A 23958-nucleotide genomic window follows, 5' to 3' on the forward strand; every position below is an offset into this window, starting at 1 on the left:
ACAACGGGCATCTTGTCCTTAAGATGGACCGCAGGAATCGGGTCGAACCCGTTGAAAGGTTTCGTTGTTAGCTGCAACATTTCCTTCGAGTGCAACGACCGAGTTTTAGAAACACAATTTCGTTATTACATAATAATGAATTACTCTAAATGACTTTTTCTTTGTAGATTTGCAGCCACTGATGATTGCGCATCTGGATTTAGCCGAGCCGCTAGCTAGCGAACAAGCTAACTTAGCAGAGTACAGTGTTGTAGTCGCAGTCAGGGCGAAGCATTACCTACGAGCTAACTCAGCTAGCTGTCAATCGAGAGGCGCTCACTAGCCATAAGTGTGCTAATGTCGTAGCTAATGTCAAAGGGTCGCCGACAATGTAAATTAACATGAGGCCAAAGAAACTGGAACTGGTGAGTATGCTAATGAAAAATGCAACATTACCAACTAGCCAGCTAACGGCCGCTGTTAACGGTATTCAGCTAATGTTAGCAACCCCCTAGGTTAGCTTTGTTGTGATAGCCTGCGGAGAGAGCCCCGTGTTGCTGATTCTAGTTGTTTTTTTCTTTAGCTAGCGTTAGTTGGATGTAACGTTAATAAAGACAGTTAGTAAACGCTACGTTGGTCAACAGCAACCTTTGTATAGAACAATAACTCTCATTTGTTAAAAAAAACTTCGTGTAACGTTACTGTTATGTTTGTGAGACGTTGATGAGCTAACGGTACTGTACACAGGGCTTAGCGTCATCACAATCACTATATTTTGTTACTGTTATATTCTGCTGTGCGAATGGCATTGCAGTTTACAGAAGGGTCATGTAGACTTTAACTGGAATTATGCCTCTAAAAGAGAATAATGTACACGGACAGGGTACTGCAAGGGTCACATGAAGTTGTTCGTGGGACCTCCAGGCTACATGACTCTTGGTTTTCCATAGAAATCTGCTCTAGGTCATTTGTCTTGTGTGGTCGTTCCAACTGACATTTACAAGATTGGTCCATATTTGCTGCATGATTCTGCTGCACATTGCTGGTGAAACTTTGTCTGTCAAGACCCACAACAAATGATTCTCTTTAACCTTTTTGCCCCCCCCCCCCATTATTAAGGCGGTGCCAGTGATGGCCTCCCCCCTGCCTGTCTCCTTCGTCCTGGTGGTTCTGCTGTTGGCTGAGTCATCTGTGTGCCAGGCAGGGGACTGTAAGGGCCACAGGCAGGTGTTGAGGGGGCCTCCAGGCTATGTCACAGATGGACCAGGAAACTACTCTGTCAATGGGAACTGCGAGTGGCTTATCAAAGGTATAATGAGCCATGATATTGCCTTGTGCACAGGCAAAAAGACAATTGAACAAATAACTTGCAGCCAATAGACAGCCAGTTAATCTCACTGATATTTCCCATCTTTTTATGTCTTCCAGCTCCCAGCAACAGCCACCGCATTGTCTTAAATTTCACCTTTATGGACACAGAGTGTACCTATGATTACCTTTTTGTGTATGACGGAGACTCCTACCAGAGCCCTCTCCTAGCCAGCCTGAGTGGCAACACTCTGCCTCAAACCATTGAAGCCAAGTCCGGCAAGGTAACCAATTAAGACACGACAAAAGAAACTAAAGAATTATAACTACTGATTATATTAACTTTATGGCCGTTATTTCATTTTCTTGTTCCAGATGCTACTTCATCTCTTCAGCGATGCTAATTACAACCTCCTGGGCTTCAATGCGACTTACACCTTCTCTGTGTGCCCCGGGGCCTGTGGCGGTCATGGCCGCTGTGATTCTGCTACATCAAAATGCCACTGCCATCAGGGTTGGGGAGGACCAGCTTGTACAACCCCTCTGTGCTCCCAGGCTTGTTCTGTGAATGGCCAGTGTGACAAGGTAAGAGTAGGGATGGGGAGGGTTCAATGTCACACAAAACAACCAGTTTTCAACCAACGGGTCACTCATCTTTCCCTGAATAAGCTTTAGTTATGTCTGGCAGATGTGCAGTTCATTAAGACATTGATGATTGGTCTTAAACTATTCTTGCTCGTCCATTTTTTGTGTCAGAAAGGAGAGCACTGTCTGTGTAACCCAGGCTTCCTGGGTCACAGCTGCATGCTGGGATTCCATAACGATAGTGGGGCAGGGCAGTGGTGGCGCGTGAGTGAGGGACACCCTTACACACCAGCCAGGACGGGCTCTGCTGGCGTGTATCTGTCCACCACTGGAGCCATGTACTTGTTTGGCGGTGAGAGTGACATGTTCTTAATTTCCACCAATTCTTTTATATTTAGTGAACAAACCCATCTTCCACCCCCTTTGTTTTAGCTGCAGTCCCACATTGACTTTTAACCTTCTCTAGTATTTTATAGTGCTTTGATGATTAATAAAATCTGTGTGTGTTTGATTGTTATTTCTTTTCCCCCAGGGTTTGACCTGAATAGAGCTCTCGGTGACTTGATCAAATATAACTTCACATCCAACCAATGGGAAAGCAGGTCTTATGGTCACTCTCCTGTAAGTGACACACACAGTTTTTGCTTTCTCCTGCTCTTGCGCCTCATATACTGTGTTTCCATGCAAGGGACGTGTTTACTATCAGCCTTCTGCAGTAACCCCATCCTTTAAATGTCATGTAAACGAGAAACCTGGTTTCCTTAATTCCCCCCTCCTATGTTGTCAGGTGGCTCGTCACTCCCACACCGCGGTAGAGTGGACAGGTAACATGGTTATCTTTGGAGGAGAGCTGGCCAACGGCTCCCTGGCAAGTGATGTCTGGATGTACCGGCCACTTCACGATGACTGGCAACAGCATGGCTTTTCAAATTCGCGTGGGTCTCCTAAGCTGGCCAATCACGCTGCAGCCGTAGTAGACAATTATCTCTATGTATTTGGAGGTGGGTTTCACATGATATATATTCACTTGGTAGTCTGTGTTTGGATAGGGTTACATAAATCCCTTGAGAAATAAATCATAATCATTATTTCTCAGGTCGCACTGAGGAGGATATGTTTTCCTCTTCTCTGTATCGGTTCGGCCTGCACGGCTCTGGGCGATGGGAAATGGTTCAGCCCACAGGTGGGAAGCCCCCGGCCACTGCGGGCCATTCCATGGTGTTCCACAGCCCATCCAGGACACTGCTGGTCTACGGAGGCCACAGGCCAACCACTGCCAGGTACACACCCTCTTGTGCTTTAGCTTACTGGATACAGTAACACACACGCATTCAGTAGAGACATTTGGTGGTTGTTTTGTATTTGTGATTGTTAAGGAGGAAAGGGAACAGTTTGCTGCCTAGTTTTGGAGTGGATCTCTATGTGTCTAGGGATTGCACATGTGATATTTCTGTTTATTCCTTTTCACATCAAGTGAATTGTAAATGATTTGTCCCATTAGATTAAATAAGATAAAATGTGATTCCTTTAGGAAGACTTGTTAAATTCAGCATAAAAAATTAAGAAATACGATCATTTTGAGAAATATCTAGCAAATGAATAAAACCATAGACAGCATCTTTATAAATACTAAAAGTAGTCTTGTTGTATATTTTTCTAAGGTTTAGTGTGAGAGTGAACAACACCGACGTGTTCCATGTGGAGAGACGTTTTTGGACATCTTTCCGTTCCCGTTTCCCAGCAACCGGCCCCAGAGAGAGAGCTTTCCACTCAGCCACCGTCATTGGGAACTACATGGTTGTCTACGGTAAGCATTGACAAAATAAGCAACTGTAATTCACGACTGTGGCTCAGTGGTAGAGCAGGGTCGTCCTTCAATCAGAGGATCGGTGGTCCATGTCGATGTGTCCTTGGGCACTTATGTATGAATGATTAGTTAGAGTCCTTGTATGGTAGCCCCTGCCATCAGTGTATGAATGGGTGAATGATGACATGTAGTGTTAAAGCGCTTTGAGTGGTCGGAAGACTAGAAAAGCAGTATACAAGTACAAGTCCATTTACCATTTAATTTGTGCCGTTCTGTGTATATTTATCTATTTCTTCCTGCCTTTCTGTCTCTCACAGGGGGGAATGTACATATTCATTACCAAGAGGAGAAGTGCTATGATGAGGAGATCTTCTTTTACCACCTGGGCTGTCACCAGTGGGTGTCTGCAGGGGAGAGATGGGCTCTCAGTGAGTTTCTGTAGCCTCATACAGCTTGTTTCTTGGTAGTTGTTACTTAAGCATCTTCACATACATTGACTACAAAACATTTTTTTTTTTTTCAGGAGGGGATCCTGTGAGGGGGCGTTACTCGCATGTTGCTGCTGTGATGGAGGGACGAGTGCTGCTGGTGGCTGGGGGTTACAGTGGTGTGGCCCTTGGAGACCTGGTGGCTTACAAAGTTCCGCTGTTTGTCAGTAGTGATCAAGGTGACAGGGTGAGTGACAGTGTCATAAAACAAGGCTGGAGTCAGAGCATTGATGAGACTGATGGGAGAAAGGCCGAAAAACTTGTGTTGAACAACTAGGGATTAAGGGAACTAAATTATTGTGAAACTGTGTGTGTGTGTGTGTGTGTGTGTGTGTGTGTGTGTGTTGCCTTAATAGGATGCCGTTTGCGCTGAGGCCCTAGACGAAAGTATGTGCCTGAAGAACCCTGAGTGCAGCTGGTGTGAAGGCCGCTGCAGAGAGTACCAGCCCAGTAATCAGGTATCACTTCCCTCAGCACATCCTTGTGGCTTACTCTGTTTTTGACTGATTCATACAAATGTAGAGTAAACTGTATTATTGTTGAATCCATTCCCACATTGTGAGACACTTAAACTTTCACTTAGATGTATCTGTATGGATATCTGTCAGGATTACCAGTGTACTTTATAGCCACCCTTTTGTCTTCACAGTGTGGCAGTACTGGTTGCCTGGGCCTGGCTCGCTTCCTGTCTGATTGCCAGTCTTGTCTGGTGTTCAGTGGCACTCCAGCTTCTCTGGCCCGTGCCCCTGGTGAATTTGGCTGGTGTGTTCAGAATGAGTCCTGCCTACCAGTGTCAGGTGAGACCCAGGGAGGGAGGAAGGAGGGCAGAAGAGAAGGGCTCACCTTCAGAGTGGAGAAAGACAAAAAAAGATGTTGGGCGTTGACATGGGAGGGACTTTTGTTGGACGTGCTTCAGAGATTGAGCACAGTGACGTGACTACACCCAGCTGAGATCGGACAAGCGACCATGATTTGACTTGCCTGTCCAATCGCACACTTCCTTTGGTGCAGTGAGGTCATCTCGTTTTACTCTTTTTGAACACACGTCACACAAAAGTCACAGATCAGACTCGTTTTAGTACAGTAGAACACTTTAGGAAACTGCTGTAATATGAGATTTTCGGAGGTCAGATGTGTTCTTTGTGTGCTGACCTCTCCCTCTCGGTCTCACAGAGCGAAGTGCGTGCCGTGTGGACCAGATCTCAGGGGCGTACGGCTGGTGGGGGGAGCGTACCCTTTTCCTAACCTCCCTCCACTCCTGTCGCACCGAGAACTATGTCCCGGGACTGCACCTGCTCACCTTCCAGCACCCCCGCAACGACTCCCAGCCTGACAAGGTACGGAGTCCAAATCTCAAGTGCTAACTGTGCTAGTTCTGGTTGTAACTACTTCCCTCTCTGCTTACACTTATCCCTCCTTCCTTCCTCCAACATTGCTTTGACACGTTGACTGTACTGCAGTTCTCCAACTTCAATATTATGATTGTTTCTTTTTTATTTGTTATTTCTGCCTTGTGCTCTTGGCTTTTCAACCTCTAAAATCCAATGATCCAATGCTCACGTGCCTTTTTTTTGTTCTTTCCCGCTGTCTGTTTTATTTTATAGAATATTCTTTTTTCAAGTAGTTTGCCAAACTTGTGGAGCAGGCTGTAGAGAATAGTGCTTCTGTTGATGTGTTTCCACTTCCATCCATCCTCTACTGTCCTCCATCCTCCTCACCTCTTCGCCAGGTGTCCATCCTCCGCAGCACCACCATCATCCTTAGCCCCACCACAGAAATGGACGTAGCCCTGCAGTTCAGGGGCTTCGTCCACCCGTTGTGGGGGGCCCCTCCACCTGCACCCGCTCCCACTGAGACTGTCTCCATGTGGGCTCGCATCCAGAGGCTCCACTTTGAGGCTCGGATGGCTTCGGGGCCCAACTCCAGCCAACTGGTGAGGGACAGTGCATGTCAAACTTTTTTTTATTTAATGCATTATTAAATAGATATAACAAGTGCACATCATGTAGTGATTCCAAAGCCTTCAGCTAACTCTTGTCCACTTGTTCTTTGTATCTAATTCTCTCTACACCTTGAAACTCTCGGAGCAGGAGGCTGTGGGTCGTTGGGCAGCCCAGCAGGAGAAAGAGTTGAAGCTGCTGGCTCGCACGGATGGAAGTAGACTGTTCTCTAACCTGACCAGGGGCAACCATTACCTTGTTCAGGCCGAAGGCTACCTTAACAACTCGGGCTCGGGGCAGACCAGTGAGATGGCCCTAATATGGAACAGAACATTGCCTGGAGGGAGTGTGAGTACTGGCATGGCTAAACATGTCTTTGCACATTTTCATTTCTGCCATTTGTCTGCATAATGATTTTCATTCAGTATTGATACAAAAGTTGACCTTTTATTCTCTTTTCCCCCCATTACATGCTCTCCCTTTAGGAGATTTCCTTCCTTTTCCTGGAGCCTTACCGCTCCGGTTCCTGCTCAGCATACATGTCCTGTCTGGCCTGTCTGTCCGACCAGTCTTGTGGCTGGTGCCCGTCTTTGTCCCGCTGCCTGCTGCGGGACAGCCCAGACACCGAGCCCTGCCCCGAGAGAGACATGGGGGAGGGCAAGGGAGAGGGTCTGCGCCATCTGCTGCTGGCACCCCAGCACTGCACCTTGTGTGAAGAGTACAGAGACTGCTCCACTTGCACTCAGGTACATCACAGATAACACCTCATTTTATCATAGAGTGTCACTATGCAGCTGATATTATTTAGCTTATTTTGGAGCTGCTGTATTTCTCACTCATGCTAAGCTGACTTTGGCCTGCAGGACCCTTTTTGCGAGTGGCAGATAAACTCCAGCAAGAAAGGCGACTACCAATGCAGTCGACGCGGGAGACTAGATGGATCCATACGTGACCCCGGAGGGTGTCCCAAAGTCTGCAACCAGTGAGTTGAAAAACTACATTTTTAACACAGGTAAATGCCGATCATACATGTTTTTAACAAGAGCCTATAACTCACATTATTGTCCTCCCCTCTCTGGACATCTCTCTGTGTTGCAAAGGAGAAAGACGTGTGGTGAGTGCCTCTCTAACTCCAGCCAGTGTGCATGGTGTGAATCAGCCCAGGCCTGCTTCTATTTTGCTGCCTACCTCACAAAATACCCCTATGGAGAGTGCAGGGACTGGTACGACAGGTAAAATGAGCAATTTTTGTATTTATTTTTATTTTCAAGTGACAGTTAACACTCATAACTATTTGCAGTTGCACATACAGTTAGCTGCTTTTCTGTTTTGGTGATTTCAGCTTGAACACAAAAATAAGACTTTAAGTAATTTACAAATCAACCATAAATCAATAATCTAATATTCTCATTCCTTATTTTCTTACTCGTCAGTGTTCATTCGGTTCCCCAGTGTAAGCAGTGTTCAGCTTTAAACACATGCACAGACTGCTTGAGAACATTCCAGTGCGGCTGGTGTGGCGACTACAACAACCCCACAATTGGAAAGTAAGTATTGGCAAACTCATAACTCACAAATACTTTGACAATTCCACTGCACAGAGTCAGTATAAACAGTGGCAACACACCTGATTTGAATGACTAATTAATAAATCCCTGCTATCAAATCATACGGCTGATATGTTATTAGTCATTGTCTTTATTGTGATTTATATGTGTTTATTCAACGTTTTCCACTCATCTTTTTAGATGTTTGAGAGGAGACTGGGCTGGAATGGACGACCCCTTGGTGTATAACTGCAGTGTGGCTGTGGCTGAAGCACGGGCTGCAAAGTAAAGATATCTATTTATTACTTTCATGATTTGCTGCAGTAAGCATATGACTTTTTCTCATAAGACAAGAGCTTTTGCTATATGGGTAATTTTATACTTTCTCAATATTGCAGATGAAGTGTGTCTCACAGTTTGTAAATGTATTTGTGGTGGTCCTGCTTTTCACAATATGGTTACTCCAAGTTAAATAGGACAAAATGCAAAAGTAAGACTCTTCAATAAATACATTGAAGTGCCTTTTGTTTCTGCATGATAGCTGGGTTTTGCTTTCTGAAACCTTCACATATCTTAGAATGTCTGCCAAACTAAAACAGATTTTCTACATAGAGCCGTAACTCAGTGGGTGGATGTATAGGTGGATATAGTATACCTGTCCAACTTCACTACTCCCTGTCCTGCTCTTCCAGCCCTGAGCCCCAGACCTCAGCCCCGCCGCGCCCCCTGGAAATGGAGTTGGAGCTGGAGCACTTGGACGACGAAGAGCGAGATGCGATCTGGTCCTACCCCACCTGCCCTGATGTAGAGGAATGCCGGCTGGGTCTCCACAACTGTCACCCCTTCGCCACCTGCATCAACACTCCCACCTCCTACGAGTGCCACTGTGAGAGAGGATACACAGGGGATGGCACGCTGCACTGCAACCAGACGTAAGATGTGTTCCTCTGTTGATTCATCCATCAACTCTCTCAATCTGAAACTCTTCTTCACCTTTACCATTTAGTCAGTAGGATTGTTTTTCTAAAGTAAAAAAAAAAGGCATTTTGACCCCACCCTAACTGTTCCCCTCTCCACAGGTGCTACAACGAGTGCCGAGAGGGCCAATGCAGTGGCAGCCCTCGGTTTGAGTGTGAATGTTCCCTCGGCTGGACATCTGACCCCGCCACCCTGGTTCTCAGTGGAGTTGAATGTGACGTTGACTGTGGCTGCAACTTCCATTCCACCTGTATAACTGCACCGGGGATCTGTGACGAATGCCAGGGTGAGGACTTAATATGAGTATTATTTCAATAGCTTGTTCTCCGTCGTTACTGAACCAGGCCAAGATCATTCTCACAGTTTGGAAAAATAAATTGTTTTTGTTGAAATACTTTCTCTGTCTTTCAGATTGGACTACAGGACCCCACTGTGAGCACTGCCGTCCGGGTAGCTTTGGCTCAGCCCTGGCTAGTGGCGGCGGCTGTGTGCAATGCGAGTGTAACGGCCATGGCGACCCGGCCCGAGGTTACTGTCACAACCAGACAGGCCAGTGCTACTGCACCCACAACACTCAGGGACCGCACTGCGAGTCCTGCCTGCCTGGTTATTATGGCGACCCCAGGTAAGGAGATCTTCGTCTTATAACTTGAGTGCAATGCAAACTGTTCATATCTTCTTGTCTGAGCTGATTGAAAACAATTTGAAATCAAGGAGTGGAGATTAGACTAAGATATTAATAAAACTCGTCTATCCTTACACCTTTCTCTTTCCGACAGGAACAACGGCACATGCTACCGCCAGTGCCAGGGCCGTTCTGTACTGCTCTCCTCCACCTCCTCCTCTGCCATGCCTCTCTCCTCTTCTCTGGGATGGCGAAGTGGCACAGAAGGGAGAGGAGGACTTTCTCATTGCCTGTGGGTCCTGTCTGTGACTGAGAACCTGGCACCATGTCTGCCCAGACAGCCGTGTCCCCCTGTAGCCCTCACCCTACACCCAGACTCCCATACGTACTGTAAAGTGAGTACAAACATGATCATACAGCCGAGCAAATTAACATGTTAGCTCTGCTGTAGCATCAAACATTGTCAGTATTCCTCTCTTTATAACGGTCTCCCTTACATTCCATATGTTTTGTTTTTCTCAGAGCTCCTTTGTCTATGTGTTTGATGGTCTCCCACGTTTCCTGGCCAATGGAGTTGTACATTCAGATCACAACCTGATTGGAGCATTTTGTGGCACCACAAGGACTCAACCTATCACTGTTGAGGCCACCTCAGGTATCCATCCATATATTCATTCGGTAGTAAACACTTTGTCTGGAGAAGTCTGTTTTGACACCATTACGTTATTAGCTAAATTTGAGCTATTAAATGTTACTTGTGGGCTACCACACATCCCTGTAAACACATTAACCACTAACTACCAAGCAGATTACGTCACTTCAGGGCAATAGGGAAGTCCTTTTACAGTCAACCATGGCAAACGTGTTTAAACTCTAAATCTAATTATTTGAAGTAATCGAGTTATAGTGGGAATTAAAAACACAGTAATTGAAATTCGCCATGTCACTTTCACTATATTGTCTTTTCTCTTTTACTACCAGGTGTGATCTCCGTCTACTTTGAGGCCAATGTCTCCTCAAACAAACCTCAAGGCTTCAATGCATCGTTCTGGGTGCGGCGTTGTCAACAGAGCTCCGATGAGGGTGAAGAGGGGTCATCTGTCTGTCCAGGTGGAGCCCAGTGCCAGGGGGGGCTCTGTCAGTGTCCTAAGGGATATGGTGGACCCCACTGCGACCGGCCCATGTGCCCTCAGGATTGCGGAATAGCAGAAGGAAGAGGAGCTTGTAACATAGTAAGAGTTGTGACCATTTATGTTTTAAGTTATAAGTTCACATTTGGTTTTATTCTCCAAGTTACCCTTTAATCATAAAGAGAGAAAATTGTGTCCAAAATGTATCGTTCAGCATTCGAATACCAAAAACGATAGTTTTATACTCCTGCCATTTGATTTGTTGTGATATATTCATAATAATCTTCAGCTATAAAATTATGTAAAATAATGTATTTTGGTGATGATAGGCATGTTATAAATTTCCCTAAATTGCTGATCGACATATTTTGTTTGTCTCAGTCTCTGGGAGTGTGTGTGTGCTCACACAGCTGGGCTGGCTCAGACTGCTCTGTTCCTCGGGACTCCAACAGCCTGGTCTGGGAAACACTGCTGGACACACAACTGACAGTGGTAGGGACAGAAAAAAATGTTTATCTGCACCATTCATGAATCTCACACCTCAGCACACACTGACACACATTCATATGTGCTGTTGCTCCACAGAACCAGGCACACAGGTTCCTCCACAGGATGGGACACACTCTGGTGTCTGGACCACAGGGCACCCTCTGGATGTATGGAGGACTCTCTCTCTCTGAGGGCATTCTGGGAAATGTTTATAGGTAAGGGCCGTGTAACCAGGGACTGTTTTGAGTTTAATGTCATGAAACTTCATAGGTGTAATTATACTGTATGTATATAGCATATGTACTGTCTATATGTGCACAATAGTACATTTTGTCCCTGGTTTGTTTAGATATTCTGTGTCAGAGCACCGTTGGACCCAAATGTTGACAAGCTCTGTAGAAGAAGGCTCGACTCCTGGCCCTCGCTATCACCACGCCTCTGCACTGCTGACCAGTCACGAGTCTGGCTCTGGCAGCCACGGAGCCACTCACGACTTCATGTTGGTGGCGGGCGGTGTCATTCAAAACGGTGTCGCGATGGATACCTGGAGTCTCAATCTCAGCAGTTTAGTCTGGAGAGAACACAAGGTTAGGCTTTGATTTATTGTGGAAATACAAAATAGCTATAAAAGCTGAAGTGTGTTTTACCTCCAAGCAAAAATAAAATGTTCTTCCATCTCTGACAGAGCTCAATAATGCCCCCGTTGGCGGGCCACACTCTAACTGTACGCCGAGACTCCTCTGTGCTGTTGATTGGAGGTTACTCTCCAGACAACGGCTTCAACCACCATCTGCTGGAGTTCAGCCCTCACACTGGAAACTGGACCGTTGCCCCCCACACTGGCACACCACCTACAGGTTCTTAAGGCCTTTTATTACAGGTTATAACTTAGTTCTTACTCAGTCAATAAGTTATTGACTGATGCACCACTTGTACATGTACAGACATAGATCATTTAATAGTCAAGACCACAGAGAAATGTAGTATCACACTTTGAAAATGTGCTTAAACCTGTTTTTCCTTATGTGTTCTTCAAACAGGATTATATGGCCACTCAGCAGTCTACCATGAGCAGACTGATGCCATCTATGTTTTTGGAGGCTACCGCTTTCACGTGGAGACTGTGGAGCCCTCAGGCGAGCTCTACAGTCTGTACTACCCCAACCTCACCTGGTCTCTGCTGGTCCCCTCACAGGGTAATAAGGTATGAGGCCAACCTCGTCTAGTCTCTATCCTCCTATTACAAGCCAGTAAATTAGACAAGCCAAGCATTTATCCTGAGTGTACTGCATATAGATAACTTATCAATTCTTGCTGTATCATCTCTTTGCTGTGCAGCCCCTGTCCCGTTTCTTCCATGCTGCGGCCATGATCAAAGACACCATGGTCATTGTCGGGGGACGGACAGAAGCAGAAGACTACAGTAACTCTGTGTCTCTGTACCAGATCAACTGTAACACCTGGATACAACCAGGTGACCATCTTAATGTCTTCCTGCAGATTTGATGATGGTCAAATCATAACTTAAAACACCATAACCATAGCCCCTTTTTTTATCTCTTTCTTCAGTCTCCGTTATCGGAGATCCAGTAAATCGTTCAGTGTCTCTTGCCATGACAAGCTGGGGCGACCGTCTCTTCCTATCAGGAGGCTTCAACGGTGTCACGCTGGGCCGACTCTTAACCCTGTCTGTGCCCGCTGACCCCTGTGCGCTGCTGCCCACTCCAGAGGCTTGCAACACCACTACAGGCAGCTGCGTCTGGTGTAGAGGAACCTGTGCTTCTTCTGATACCGCTGAGAGGTGATGCATTGGCTTAAAGCAACTCTAAATAGATAGATAGCTTAGTTTGAAGTTACGGTGCCCTGCTAAAGCATTAAACCCCTTGGTGTTTTTCCTATTTTGTTGCTTTACAACCTGAAATTTAAATGGATTTTTATTTGGATTTTATGTAATGGACCTACTAAGTGAAATAAAATGCAATCTTAAGTGTCACATGATCTAACGGAGCACCATTAAATTCACAAAATGGGAAGAATATGGAACCACAACAAACCTACCAACAGAGGATCAATACTCACGAACCAGAAGGGCATTAATCAGAGGGTCAACAAAGAGACCACAACTTTGAAGGAGCTGGAAAGCGCCACAGAAAAAAATACGAAAAGTTTGCCAAAATGCATGTGGGAGACTACTACTGCAAGGCACTGTATGTGCAGCTACTAAATATAATGCGTCAAACTTACATTTCTCTCCCTCCCTCTCCATCAGAATGGGCTGCTTCACTGGCCAGAGTCCCTGTTCGCCGACACCTCGTCAGGCAGACCAGTGTCGCAGACTGAAGACCTGCAGTGAATGCCTCGCCCGACACCCTAAAACATTCTCAAGTGCATCACAGGTAACATGCAAGACCCCTTCTCTCACACAATCAGTAGCTCGAGGTGAGAAAACTACTTTCCATCAACTAAAATCTGTTCCTTACTGAATTTCCCAGCCTGCTCTACAGTGTAAGTGGTGCACAAACTGTCCAGAGGGGGCCTGTATCAGCAGCTCTGTCAGCTGTACGTCTGAACACGACTGTCGGATCAACCAGAGAGAGATCTTCCTGTCCAGCAACTGCACTGAGACCAGCTGTGAGGCCTCTGACTGCCCCAAGTGTACTGCTTCTGGGAAATGCATGTGGACCCGCCAGTTCAAGCGCACAGGTAGAGGCAATAGTGTGGAAGAGCTTTGATGAAATTCATAATTTTCAGTCAAAAGCTAAAAATACATTAAAAAAAACAAAACACTAGAAATTGTGATTTCTTTATCATGATACTTATGTATTTAGGGCATTTTTGTTCTCATAAAGTGTTCCACTAAAAAAAAGTTGTTTGTGTTTTGATTTCTCCAGGTGAGACGAGGCGCATCCTGAGTGTGAACCCCACCTATGACTGGACGTGTTTCAGCTACGCCCTGCTCAACGTCTCACCCATGCAGGTGGAGTCTTCTCCCCCTATGCCATGCCCTCCGCCCTGCCACAGTCTCAGTAACTGCAGCCTCTGCCTAGGCTCTAGGGGCTCTGATGGGGGCTGGCAGCATTGTGTGTGGAGCATGGCTCTGCAGCAGGTAAGACTGCCCTGCGTGAGCGTTACAGAGTACTTTGTGCATTATTTGATAAAAACACGTTCATTCACACTTAACCCTTCTCCCCTTCCTCTAGTGCACGAGCCCTTCTTTTGTGCCCCTGCGTTGTGAGGCGGGTCAGTGCGGTCGTCTACTCTCTGGGGGGGACTCTTGCTCTCCCCAATGCTCCCAGCTCACCCAGTGCTCCCAGTGCATTGCCAGGCCTCAGTGTGGTTGGTGTGCTACTCGGGTGGGCAATGGGGCTGGACGCTGCCTACAAGGAGGTCTTGATGGTGAGAAATATCTTCAGTTGATGCATAGCAATGTGTGACCAGTCCAGTGATCCTTTTTTATTCCACTTAATCACTCTAAATTTGAGCTTTTCTCATCTGTGTTTCACTCACCTTCTTCCATTCTTGTCTCCCAGGTGTGAGTGAGGGTGTTTGCCCCCTGGGTAACAGCAGCTGGTCCTTCCTCCACTGTCCAGCGGAGGACGAGTGTGCCAATGGCCATCACCACTGTAACAGCACCCAGGACTGCCACGACCAACCCCAGGGTTATCACTGCACCTGCAAAGAGGGTTACATACTTAGCAGGCAAGATCAGGAGCTAGCAATTATGGCATTTAATTCACAAGGATAGTTATTAAATACTGTATTGCTTTTCATAGTAAATGCATATGTTAACCAAAATCTTCTCTTTTTGTTTTTCTCCGATACAGTGCTTCTGGTCAGTGTGAGCCAGTGTGTGCACAGGGCTGTGTGAACGGGACATGCATGTCCCCAGGAGTTTGCCAGTGTCACTTTGGATTTGTGGGGGATAACTGCTCCTCTCAGTGCAGCTGCAACAAACACAGTAACTGCGCTGGGGTCAGCAAACCAGATGTTTGCCTTGAGTGCCACAACAACACCATAGTAAGTGCTTATAGTAAAACATGTGTACGTACTGTAGACACTGTTTTTCCATGTCCACTGGTGACGATTTATTTCCCCCTCCATTTCCAGGGTAAGCACTGTGAGAAGTGTAAGCCTCTGTTCGTGGGCTCTGCCAAGGGGGGTGGCACTTGTCGTCCATGTCGGGAGTTTTGCAGAGGAAACAGTGCCGTGTGTTTATCCGGAGATGAACATAAGAAGGCCCTTGAGAACCCAGGGCTCCTCCTGGACCCCAACAGCGTAAGTGTCTGCCGGCCTTGTGGCCTTCTCTTGATATGTAAAAACAAACACTCCAGCAGTGTGCTTACTCTTGGGCACTGCCTTCGTTCTTTTCTGGGGTCCATCTCTCTTTGTCCCTTTTATCAGATTCAGAGCTGGGTGACGGAGGGTCCCACAGAAGAGAACGCTGTCTGTGTGAATTGCCAGAACAACAGCGTGGGGGACAAGTGTGAGAGCTGCCTCAGTGGCTTCTTCCTGCTGCAGGGGAAGTGTGATAAGTGAGTAATGTGTTCTGCTTAGCAGTCAATTGATTCCCATGCTGTGACATTACAAAGCATTTATGTGTTAGGCTTTAAAAGGCCTTTATACTGCTTGTTTGGGCAGTTGTTTTTGGGTACACACAATGCCAAACCTTTTCGATATATTCGGCATCAACATACAGTGCTTACTGCTAATGTTGTACTGCTAAAAAGTCTTCTTTTTCTATCCGGTCTTACAGTAACAAAAAAAATGCTATTAATGAGATGGAAATGTTCCCATACCTATAAAGTAGATAAATAGGATGTGCAAATGTTGCAAAAATGTGATCAGCAAAAATGCTTGTAGAGGCAACAGACTTATAATAAATCCTTTTCTTTGCAGATGTCAGTGTAACGGCCATGCAGACACGTGTAATGAACACGATGGTACAGGATGCCCCTGCCAAAACAACACAGAGACGTCCTCCTGTCTCAGCAGCCCTCAGAGTGACCGCAAAGACTGCTACAGGCAACAGGTATACATGGGGCGGGGCGATACAGCCAAAATATTCTGTCCCGATCATAGGTCATTGGATATCTCAATATACAATATATATCGCAATATAGCATGTTTTCTGGTAAATCAATAAATACATAGTCTATATGGAATAACCACATAGTAAAGCCCATTTTTATTTTGTACTGTGTGAATGAAATGATTAACAAATGAAGTGTACTGTATGTGTATGTAGCCTCCATAACGTCACTGATTGTTAAATCATAGTGGAGTGTTTTTTTGATGATATCACCCAGCTCTAGGTATGCACATTAAATATGTCCTATTCATTGCCGTGTTTGCTCAAACTGTATTGGTTGTTCTCTTCTATTCAGTGTGCCAAGTGCAAGGACTCCTTCAATGGCACACCGGTGAACGGGCGTCAGTGCTACCGGCAGTTCAACGTGGACACGGAGTGCTGCTTCGACCCGACGTCCCAGACCAACTGCTTCCACGATCCTACCATTCGCAACCTGCCCAAAGGGCGCACTGTGTTTTTCTCTGCGCAGCCAAAGTTCACCAATGTGGACATTCGGGTCACCATTGATGTTACCTTCGGTGAGGTGGAGGTGTACGTGTCCAACTCTCATGACATCTTCATCGTGGATGTAGACCGATACACGGGGATTCACACCATCAGGATCGAGGAGGAATCGGTGACTCGGGGAACAACGGCCGGTGTCGATAAGGATTCACCTCCGTCCCCCATAAAGGTGTTTGCCAACGCCTCGTCCAGTCTCGGGGGTCCCGTGCTCTCCCATAACCCACTGCAGCTGCAAGCAAAAGTCCCAGGGGCAGAGAGAGAAATTACAGAAGACCGGGCGGAAGGACTCATCACTTACATCACTGTGTGGAAACCACAGACGGTGATGATCGTCCGTGGCGTTCGAGATCGTGTGGTCATCACCTTCCCCCACGAGGTGCACTCGCTGAAGTCCAGCCGCTTCTACATCGCTCTGAGAGGTGTGGGAACTGACGAGAGACAGGGAGAATCCCAGGGCCTGTTGTTTTTGCGACAAGACCAGGCCCACATCGACCTTTTTGTCTTCTTCTCTGTTTTCTTCTCCTGCTTTTTCCTCTTCCTGTCTGTCTGCGTCCTCCTGTGGAAGGTGAAGCAGTTCCTGGACTTCCGTCGGGAGCAGCGTCGCCACATCCAGGAGATGACCAAGATGGCGTCGAGGCCCTTCGCTAAACTCACCATATACTTTGAGCCGGAGGAGCCTCAGCTCATCTACCTGCCTTCAGCTGGTGGAGGGGTGGTGGGGGGCAGCACTGTATCGCTCGCTCATGCCCGCACAAGCAAGTTAGGAGGAGTGGTGGTGGGCCAGAGGGGCAGGGCGGGAGCTGTCTCCTACAAACATGACTCGGGCTCCGGACCCACGGCCCACCACCACCACCATCTCACCCTGGGTGGAGGGGGCAACGGTGGGCAGCACCTGCCTCTGCACTACTTGAACACCCACCACTATGCCAGCACTACGTCTGGCACCCCGGCCTCGCACCATCACCACCCATCCACGTACAGCGGCTACCAGCACTTTTGCCGCTCCGACCCCTTCCTCTCTCAGCTCATGGGCTTCTCTTACTCCACCTTTAAGGTCGGGCCCATCACCCTGGAGCCCACAGATGACGGCATGGCCGGGGTGGCCACTGTCCTCTTCCAGTTGCCCGGGGGTGTCTTGGCTCCAAATCGTGCCTGTCTGGGCTCCGCACTGGTTACTTTGCGTCAGAACCTGCAAGAATACTGTGGCCATGGCAATGGAGGGGGGCACCCAGGGGCCGGAGGAGGGCGCAAGGGGCTGCTGGGGCATCAACACCTGACCACTATGGCTATGTAGGGAGGCAACAATACTATTTAAAGAGGACAGAGATAAAAGAGATGGGATACATCTGTCAAGTTTGATATATGAGATTTTTTTTTTTTTTTTTGAAAGCTGCAAGTCAAAAACAAAGTCCAGAAGAAAGAGTTACGACCAAGTCAGTTAACGTGAGCATTTTGAACAGAGTTGTACATACACTGTATCATGAATTAAGTGTCTTTTATTGTATTATGTATTGCTGTACTGTATTTCAGTGCTTCACATGACCAAGCCAGCTGTCTCTAGAATGCACTACAACTGCTTAACGTATCAACGAAACAATGTCGCATCCCGTCTGTGGTCACTAAAGAGGTGTGAGCACGTTCAATAGTCGGTCTCATAAAAAGACTGAAGCTGGACTGTTGCCAAAACTCTTCTCACTGACCAACAGAGGTGTTAAAAAAAAAAACAGCCGCTCTCTATGGAACCAACATGTGCTTTATATCCCAAAAAAAGTGACAATCAAAATGGCAAATGAGAACAAAAGACACTTAAATTGGTTCAGCATAATGTGCAAGAATTTGATTGTCAGCTTAGCGCAGTTAAAAAAACAAAAGTCAAAGTTGCTTGTGAGATGGTTTTTATATCCTAGCCGATGAGTGATTTATAATTGTAACTCGGTATATGGCAGGCTTCTAAGCTACACGTTTATGTTGAACAGACTCCCGAGTGTGTTTTTGCATTTTCATTCACCTGCTCTGTTACACTTTTATTTGTGCTTCTGCCTTCACTTCTTGCCTTGTCTGTGAGTCGACCGGCTTACATTTAATGACGGTAACATAATATTACATATTGTTTCATGAATTGTTTTTGTAAAAAAAAAAAAGGAAAGAAAAAAAGATGAAGGATAGTGTTTTTATTAGTATTCAGTTCCTGACGCTAATAATTTAGTAACGCGACTGAACTCGTCCATCACGATGAAGATGTGTCCTTTTGAAACATTTCATTACATTTTGTTGACATGAAATGTATGTTGGTGTTTGGCTAGTTTTGCTGGACTGCTTTTTTCAGGCAACTTGTCTGCTTAGATGATTGTATTAGCCAAACATAGCTATGATTTGATTTAGAGAAAAACATGGATGTGGTTTAAAAAAAAAATACAGTATGGAAAATGTTAGTCTATTGAAATTACAATGATAATGGAAAGAGTTCTCCTGGTGAGAGATTTTCTTTTTTTTTCTTTTTTAGCATTTTTATTTGCAATGAGACTGAATTACTGGTTCACTGTTTGGTGTTTGTTTGACATTTATTTCCTCTTTGTTTTCCTTTTTGCACTGCATGGAGGCAATGAGCCCCATTGTTCACGTGAAACACTAAGAGGGGAAGTCGTCCACAGTGTCATGGATGAACTCAGAGTGATGCTACTGGCTTCTTATTGAATGAACAAAATGATGATCGCACGACTGTTTTACCATGAACTGAATACTCACAGCAGAGTTAAGCAAACTAGAGCTCAAATTAATACTGTCCCTATTTATAACAGCCCTTCACAAAAAAGCATTAATACTGTTTATTGTGTCTCGTATCTTTGTGTTCTTTTTTAACATATTTTTGTACATAACTTTAGTTGTGTTTGTTTCTCGTTTTCAAAGAAGGGAACAGTGTTGTACAGAAGTTTGTATCAAGATTCTGTCCTGAGTCGGCTGAAATAAAGTCTGTGGAACATGACCGAGTTTGTTTTGTACAGAGGAGAAACCCGTTTTGAGGAAAGAGATAAATGTTGAGGAAATAAATGTCGAGTACTGGGATGTTAATACAAAGGGTGCTGCCATTACGTAAATTTGAGTTCAAAATAATTTTAAGTTGAATTTCGTTTTTATTAAGACTAAAATCTATTGTAGGTTATTTTGAATAATTCAAGAACTTAATGTTCACCTGGCTCAAACAGAACACTAGTACTGTAGGCCTGTATCTCCCTAGCACGCACAATAATTAAGAATCTCATTTGAATCTGACAGTTTGCTACTAAATAGATCTTTAAATACAAAGATTTATGTTTTATGTTGGTTTTGTTTTTAATCTTTATGAACAAAACCAATGTACATCAATATCAATCAGACATCACAGCTTGAACAAAGGTTAGGGAAATTACACGACAAAAATTATTGTAATGAAATAGGATCAACATTAATAATTTATTAATGTTTGGAAGTGTGTTTTAGAAACTCTTCACCTCTTATATTGGTAACTATTTTCAAAGAAGTTGTGTTTGTGGAATTTACCCAAACAATTAAATTAAATTAATGTATCTTGAAATGAAAGGTTTAGCTTGTGGCAAGATCTAATTCTAAATATGTTTCAATCAGTTAAGTAAATAAAAAGTCGTTGTTCGGCTGTTCATGCTTTGCTGTCCCTGAGAATAAATAAATACAACTTAAATAGTTACTGTCGCTTTAATGACGTCGTGGGACTGGATACCGCGAGCCAGTGGTCTGCGCTGGTTGGCCACAACCACAGGAAGTGGGTCTGCTCTTCCTGTGTTATTATCACCAACGTTACAGTTCAGTGTACACGTACAGCTTTGATATTTATATAGCAGCGTTGGGGCTGAATCGCCGAAGTTTCATCGGTATGTAGTTATGTTTACAGCAGACAAAAGGCTGAACGACGCCGACAGCTGCACCGCTAAACGTACCGAGGAAAAACAAGCAGTGAATGATCCACAGTGCTAGTTAGCTACCGCTGCTGGTCGTGTAGCTTAGCTTCGATGCTAACGTTAGATAACAGATGAGATGCACGCTTGTTTCTGCTTTCACTATCGCCTGCAATGCCTTGTGTGTAGCTGTAACAGTGTGTTCCTCTGGTCCACAGCGCAACAAGGAGACGGACACCTAATGGTGACGACATGAAGATAAAACCTGCCAAGAACAGAGCAAAGAGAGGAGAGAAACCACACGATGTGGACGGAGTTAAGACTGAGCTGGAGGATGAGGAGGGCTCTCGTGGAGGTGGTCTTCACATCCAAATCAAGGAGGAGCCACTCTCACAGGAGATCAGCGAGGAGCACAATGGAGACTCATCCAGCTGGTTAGACACCAAGCCCGACACCGCTGCGTTCAGGTCAGATGTGGAGCATCAACAGGGAGGCGTAAAGGAGGAGTGTGACTCAGACCAGCAGCCAGAATATGAATCCACTGAAGCTGCTGTGAAGGAGGAGTCCGAGTCATGGATTAAAGGAGAGAGTGACGACGAGCAGGAGGCGACAGACAACATCCAGGAGGACTATGGAGAGGGAGGGGAGGTCTGCACAGGTAGGAGCCAGTTCTTCATGAAGACATGCAGTTCTTAGCTAGAATATGCACTGTTTTCTTTTTAACATTAAGTTTTCTTTTGCGTTGCACTAATACAATGGCAGAGTATCAGATGTGGCCAATTTTCCGCTTTAAAAAGCATAGTTTGGATATCTTATCAACATAAAAAAGGCGCATTTTGAGTACCTGAAATAGCTTGTATTTGTTTCTCATAACTTTAAATCAGTACATTGTCTGTATAACGGAGAAAAATCCTATTCATCACCTTTTTTTAAAGCGCTCTGCTTTCTGTGTGTGTCTTCCTCTCCTACATAGAGTCATCATCTGACTTCTATCCGTGTCCTCACTGCACCGTCTCCTTTACGGACTTGGACTTCTTGGAGAAGCATGTCAAGTGGGTCCATCAGAAACAGTATCTTGCCAAGCTGAAAAAATGCCTCTCAAGCCACACACTAAACCTGATCCCTAAACACGCCTGCAACGTCTGCAGCAGCACCTTTAAATCCAAAGTACACCTTCGGGTCCATGTCCGTGAAGCCCACCCTTCTGCCCCTCCCCGCAGACTTCATCCCTGTCCAACCTGTGCACGTAGCTTCCAGTACCTGAAGAACCTGAAGAACCACTGTCAGCGCTGGCACAACATGTCTGTGGTTACCGGAGGGGGGTTCCTCAGCTGCGCCGACTGTGGGAAGAGTTTCAAAGCCACCTGGGGTCAAGGGCCTCATTTGTGTCATGAACCGCTCAGCACAGAGTCTGAGGATAAGCCCATCTGTCTGGACGTCGGTGTGCAGTGTCCAGAATGTGGCAAGAAGATGGGCACACCTCAAAGCCTGGAGGATCACATGCGCACTCATACAGGTGACAGGCCGTTTGTCTGCAAGGACTGTGGCAGGAGGTTCGTGGAGCGCAGCGGTTGGCGGCAGCACATGAAGATACACACGGGGGAGAAGCCGTACAAGTGCCAGGTGTGCGGGAAGGCCTTTTTAAGATCGCACCACCTCAAGTGCCACTTAACCACACACTCCGGCAAGAAGGAATATTCTTGCTCTGAATGTGGGAAGGAGTTTGGATTCAAGTCAAGTCTGGATCTCCACCTGAGGACGCACTCCAGTGAGAAACCCTTCCACTGCACTGTGTGCGGGAAGAAATTTAACACCCAGAGAAACCTGAGGGTTCACACCAAGCTCCACACCAAAGAGAAAGCTCACCAGTGCGGTGACTGTGGGCTGAAGATTGGAGATCTCGGGGCTTTGAAAATCCACCTGCGCACGCACACCGGAGAAAGGCCTTACCACTGCACAGTGTGCGGCAATAGGTTCATCCGCCTCGCACATCTGCGAAACCACCAGCGCACCCACACTGGCGAGAGACCCTACAAATGCACCGAATGCGACAAGAGTTTCACTCAGTCTGGCGACCTGGTGAAGCACAAGAGGATACACTCTGGGGAAAAGCCCTATGAGTGCCCAGACTGCCACAATTGTTACACCTCCTCTGGGGATCTGGGCAAGCACAGGAGGAGTCACACTAACCTGCGTCCCTACACGTGTCAGGAATGCGGGAAAAGCTTCCGTTTGTCAGGCCATTTGAAAACACATATGTTAACTCACACAGGGGAGAAGCCGTACTCGTGCCCCAACTGCCTCCGCAGGTTCGCTCGCTCTCACCATCTTTCTGGGCACGTGGCTAAATGTCGCTGAGCTTTCTTAAGAGACCTGTACATAAGCTGTATACAGCCTTCTACCAAGCTAATGAATGTGCTGAAGTAAAAATCTGTGACTGTATATGATTATTTATATGAACTTTCTGTAACATTCTTGACTTCATGTTTGTTATCGCATGGAACTTTTTTTTTTTTTTTTTAAACACTATCCCAGCCTTGTATGCTTTGTGCAGGGTAGATCTGAACTGTTGTAACGGAGGCTTGAGATCATGGTAAGAGGCAGAGTTCAGTGGGAAAATTATATAATGAACTGAAATGTTCCCCCCACAGACTAGATCACTGCTGTAGTATTTGTGATAATGTTATAAATTATTTGATGAATGCATGAACACTGTGTGTGATGATAGTGTACTTTGTGTTACTGGGACAGGCCACTTGTTTTGAGGCTTTTGTGCACAAGAGGTAAATTGGAAAAACTGGAGACGTGGCTTGTAAAAATGTTTAAAAAACAACAGATTACTGACTTTAATAGGTGTTTTTGACAGATCTGAGGTAGTTCTTTGAAGTAAGATTAAAAAATGAAGCTTGGTAACACTGAAGAGTAAACCGTTGGAATGGGGACTCTGGTAAAACGAGCCTTTTGAGGAATGATGAATTGTGATTCCCCCCTTCACATTAAACATGAATGAACCCCTTATTCTGTTGTACTGGAAAAGCTGTCATTTGTTGGTCTTGCAGCTATGAATTTCTGTTATTAGACTCTGCATTTAATTGGTTTACTATCTTGCCTATAATTAGATAAATGTACTTCATAACACAAAGTTTCTCAACTTTGGGGTTAAGAGTCGATCATTGTTGTGTTATAATAGGAATATCCCTCTATAATATTGAAAACAGACTACACTTATATGACATATCCCAAAAATCACAACTTTTCTAATGTCTGAGGGTTATTACAATCACAATTAGCTTTATTGGTCTTAATTTGACTCCGGTTACACATTGCTTCCCATCGTACATACATACATAGAATATACAATAAACAAGATAAATATAAAGACAACAAGTAGAACAGAGAAACTAAGCATAAACATTTAACATTTAAGTACTATGTACAATATAAATATTATGAAAACAGTGGGACATGAAGACAAAAGTTTAAATCTTCTGAAAGTTCTTTTTTGTTTTTGTTTACACTGCATTTTACTGAGTGTTGATGCACATTGTATCCCGGAGAGGCGGATCATTTTTTTTAATTAT

At 45.5% G+C, this 23958-nt stretch overlaps 2 protein-coding genes across 2 annotated transcripts; both read left to right on the top strand.

The window, feature by feature from the left end:
- Positions 1-19452, top strand: megf8 (multiple EGF-like-domains 8). The gene is made up of 44 exons (XM_068712884.1): positions 1-404; positions 1099-1288; positions 1408-1571; positions 1663-1872; positions 2044-2224; positions 2405-2493; positions 2660-2873; positions 2969-3152; positions 3534-3679; positions 3997-4107; positions 4203-4354; positions 4524-4625; positions 4817-4964; positions 5341-5504; positions 5897-6100; positions 6258-6455; positions 6593-6853; positions 6971-7089; positions 7208-7339; positions 7541-7654; positions 7856-7939; positions 8347-8586; positions 8734-8918; positions 9044-9257; positions 9412-9652; positions 9780-9912; positions 10239-10489; positions 10769-10879; positions 10973-11091; positions 11226-11463; positions 11562-11733; positions 11917-12080; positions 12215-12350; positions 12446-12677; positions 13146-13272; positions 13369-13579; positions 13768-13982; positions 14077-14272; positions 14407-14575; positions 14701-14893; positions 14984-15151; positions 15278-15408; positions 15773-15905; positions 16261-19452. The coding sequence occupies exons 1-44, from the start codon at positions 381-383 to the stop codon at positions 17761-17763; spliced, it is 8673 nt and encodes a 2890-aa protein (XP_068568985.1). The 5' UTR covers positions 1-380; the 3' UTR covers positions 17764-19452.
- An 811-nt stretch (positions 19453-20263) lies between these two features.
- On the top strand, positions 20264-23384 carry LOC137874259 (zinc finger protein 436). Its single transcript, XM_068712886.1, has 3 exons — positions 20264-20353; positions 20596-21035; positions 21351-23384. The coding sequence occupies exons 2-3, from the start codon at positions 20630-20632 to the stop codon at positions 22733-22735; spliced, it is 1791 nt and encodes a 596-aa protein (XP_068568987.1). The 5' UTR covers positions 20264-20353; positions 20596-20629; the 3' UTR covers positions 22736-23384.
- Positions 23385-23958: the final 574 nt, after the last annotated feature.

The sequence above is a fragment of the Cebidichthys violaceus genome, unplaced genomic scaffold (assembly GCF_023349555.1).
Source record: "Cebidichthys violaceus isolate CVI_PGR_0920_01 unplaced genomic scaffold, fCebVio1.0.p SCAF_179, whole genome shotgun sequence".
Classification (NCBI taxonomy): Eukaryota; Metazoa; Chordata; class Actinopteri; order Perciformes; family Stichaeidae; genus Cebidichthys; species Cebidichthys violaceus.

What these genes read in the sequence shown, in the direction of transcription:
- megf8 (XM_068712884.1), top strand. Translation starts at nt 381, where the DNA reads ATGAGGCCAAAGAAACTGGAACTG. An exon ending in GCTGAAGCACGGGCTGCAAA is followed by an intron (nt 7,940 to 8,346) that starts GTAAAGATATCT and finishes CTGCTCTTCCAG; the next exon opens with CCCTGAGCCCCAGACCTCAG. An exon ending in CACTGGCACACCACCTACAG is followed by an intron (nt 11,734 to 11,916) that starts GTTCTTAAGGCC and finishes TTCTTCAAACAG; the next exon opens with GATTATATGGCCACTCAGCA.
- LOC137874259 (XM_068712886.1), top strand. Translation starts at nt 20,630, where the DNA reads ATGAAGATAAAACCTGCCAAGAACAGAGCAAAGAGAGGAGAGAAACCA. An exon ending in GGGAGGGGAGGTCTGCACAG is followed by an intron (nt 21,036 to 21,350) that starts GTAGGAGCCAGT and finishes TCTCCTACATAG; the next exon opens with AGTCATCATCTGACTTCTAT.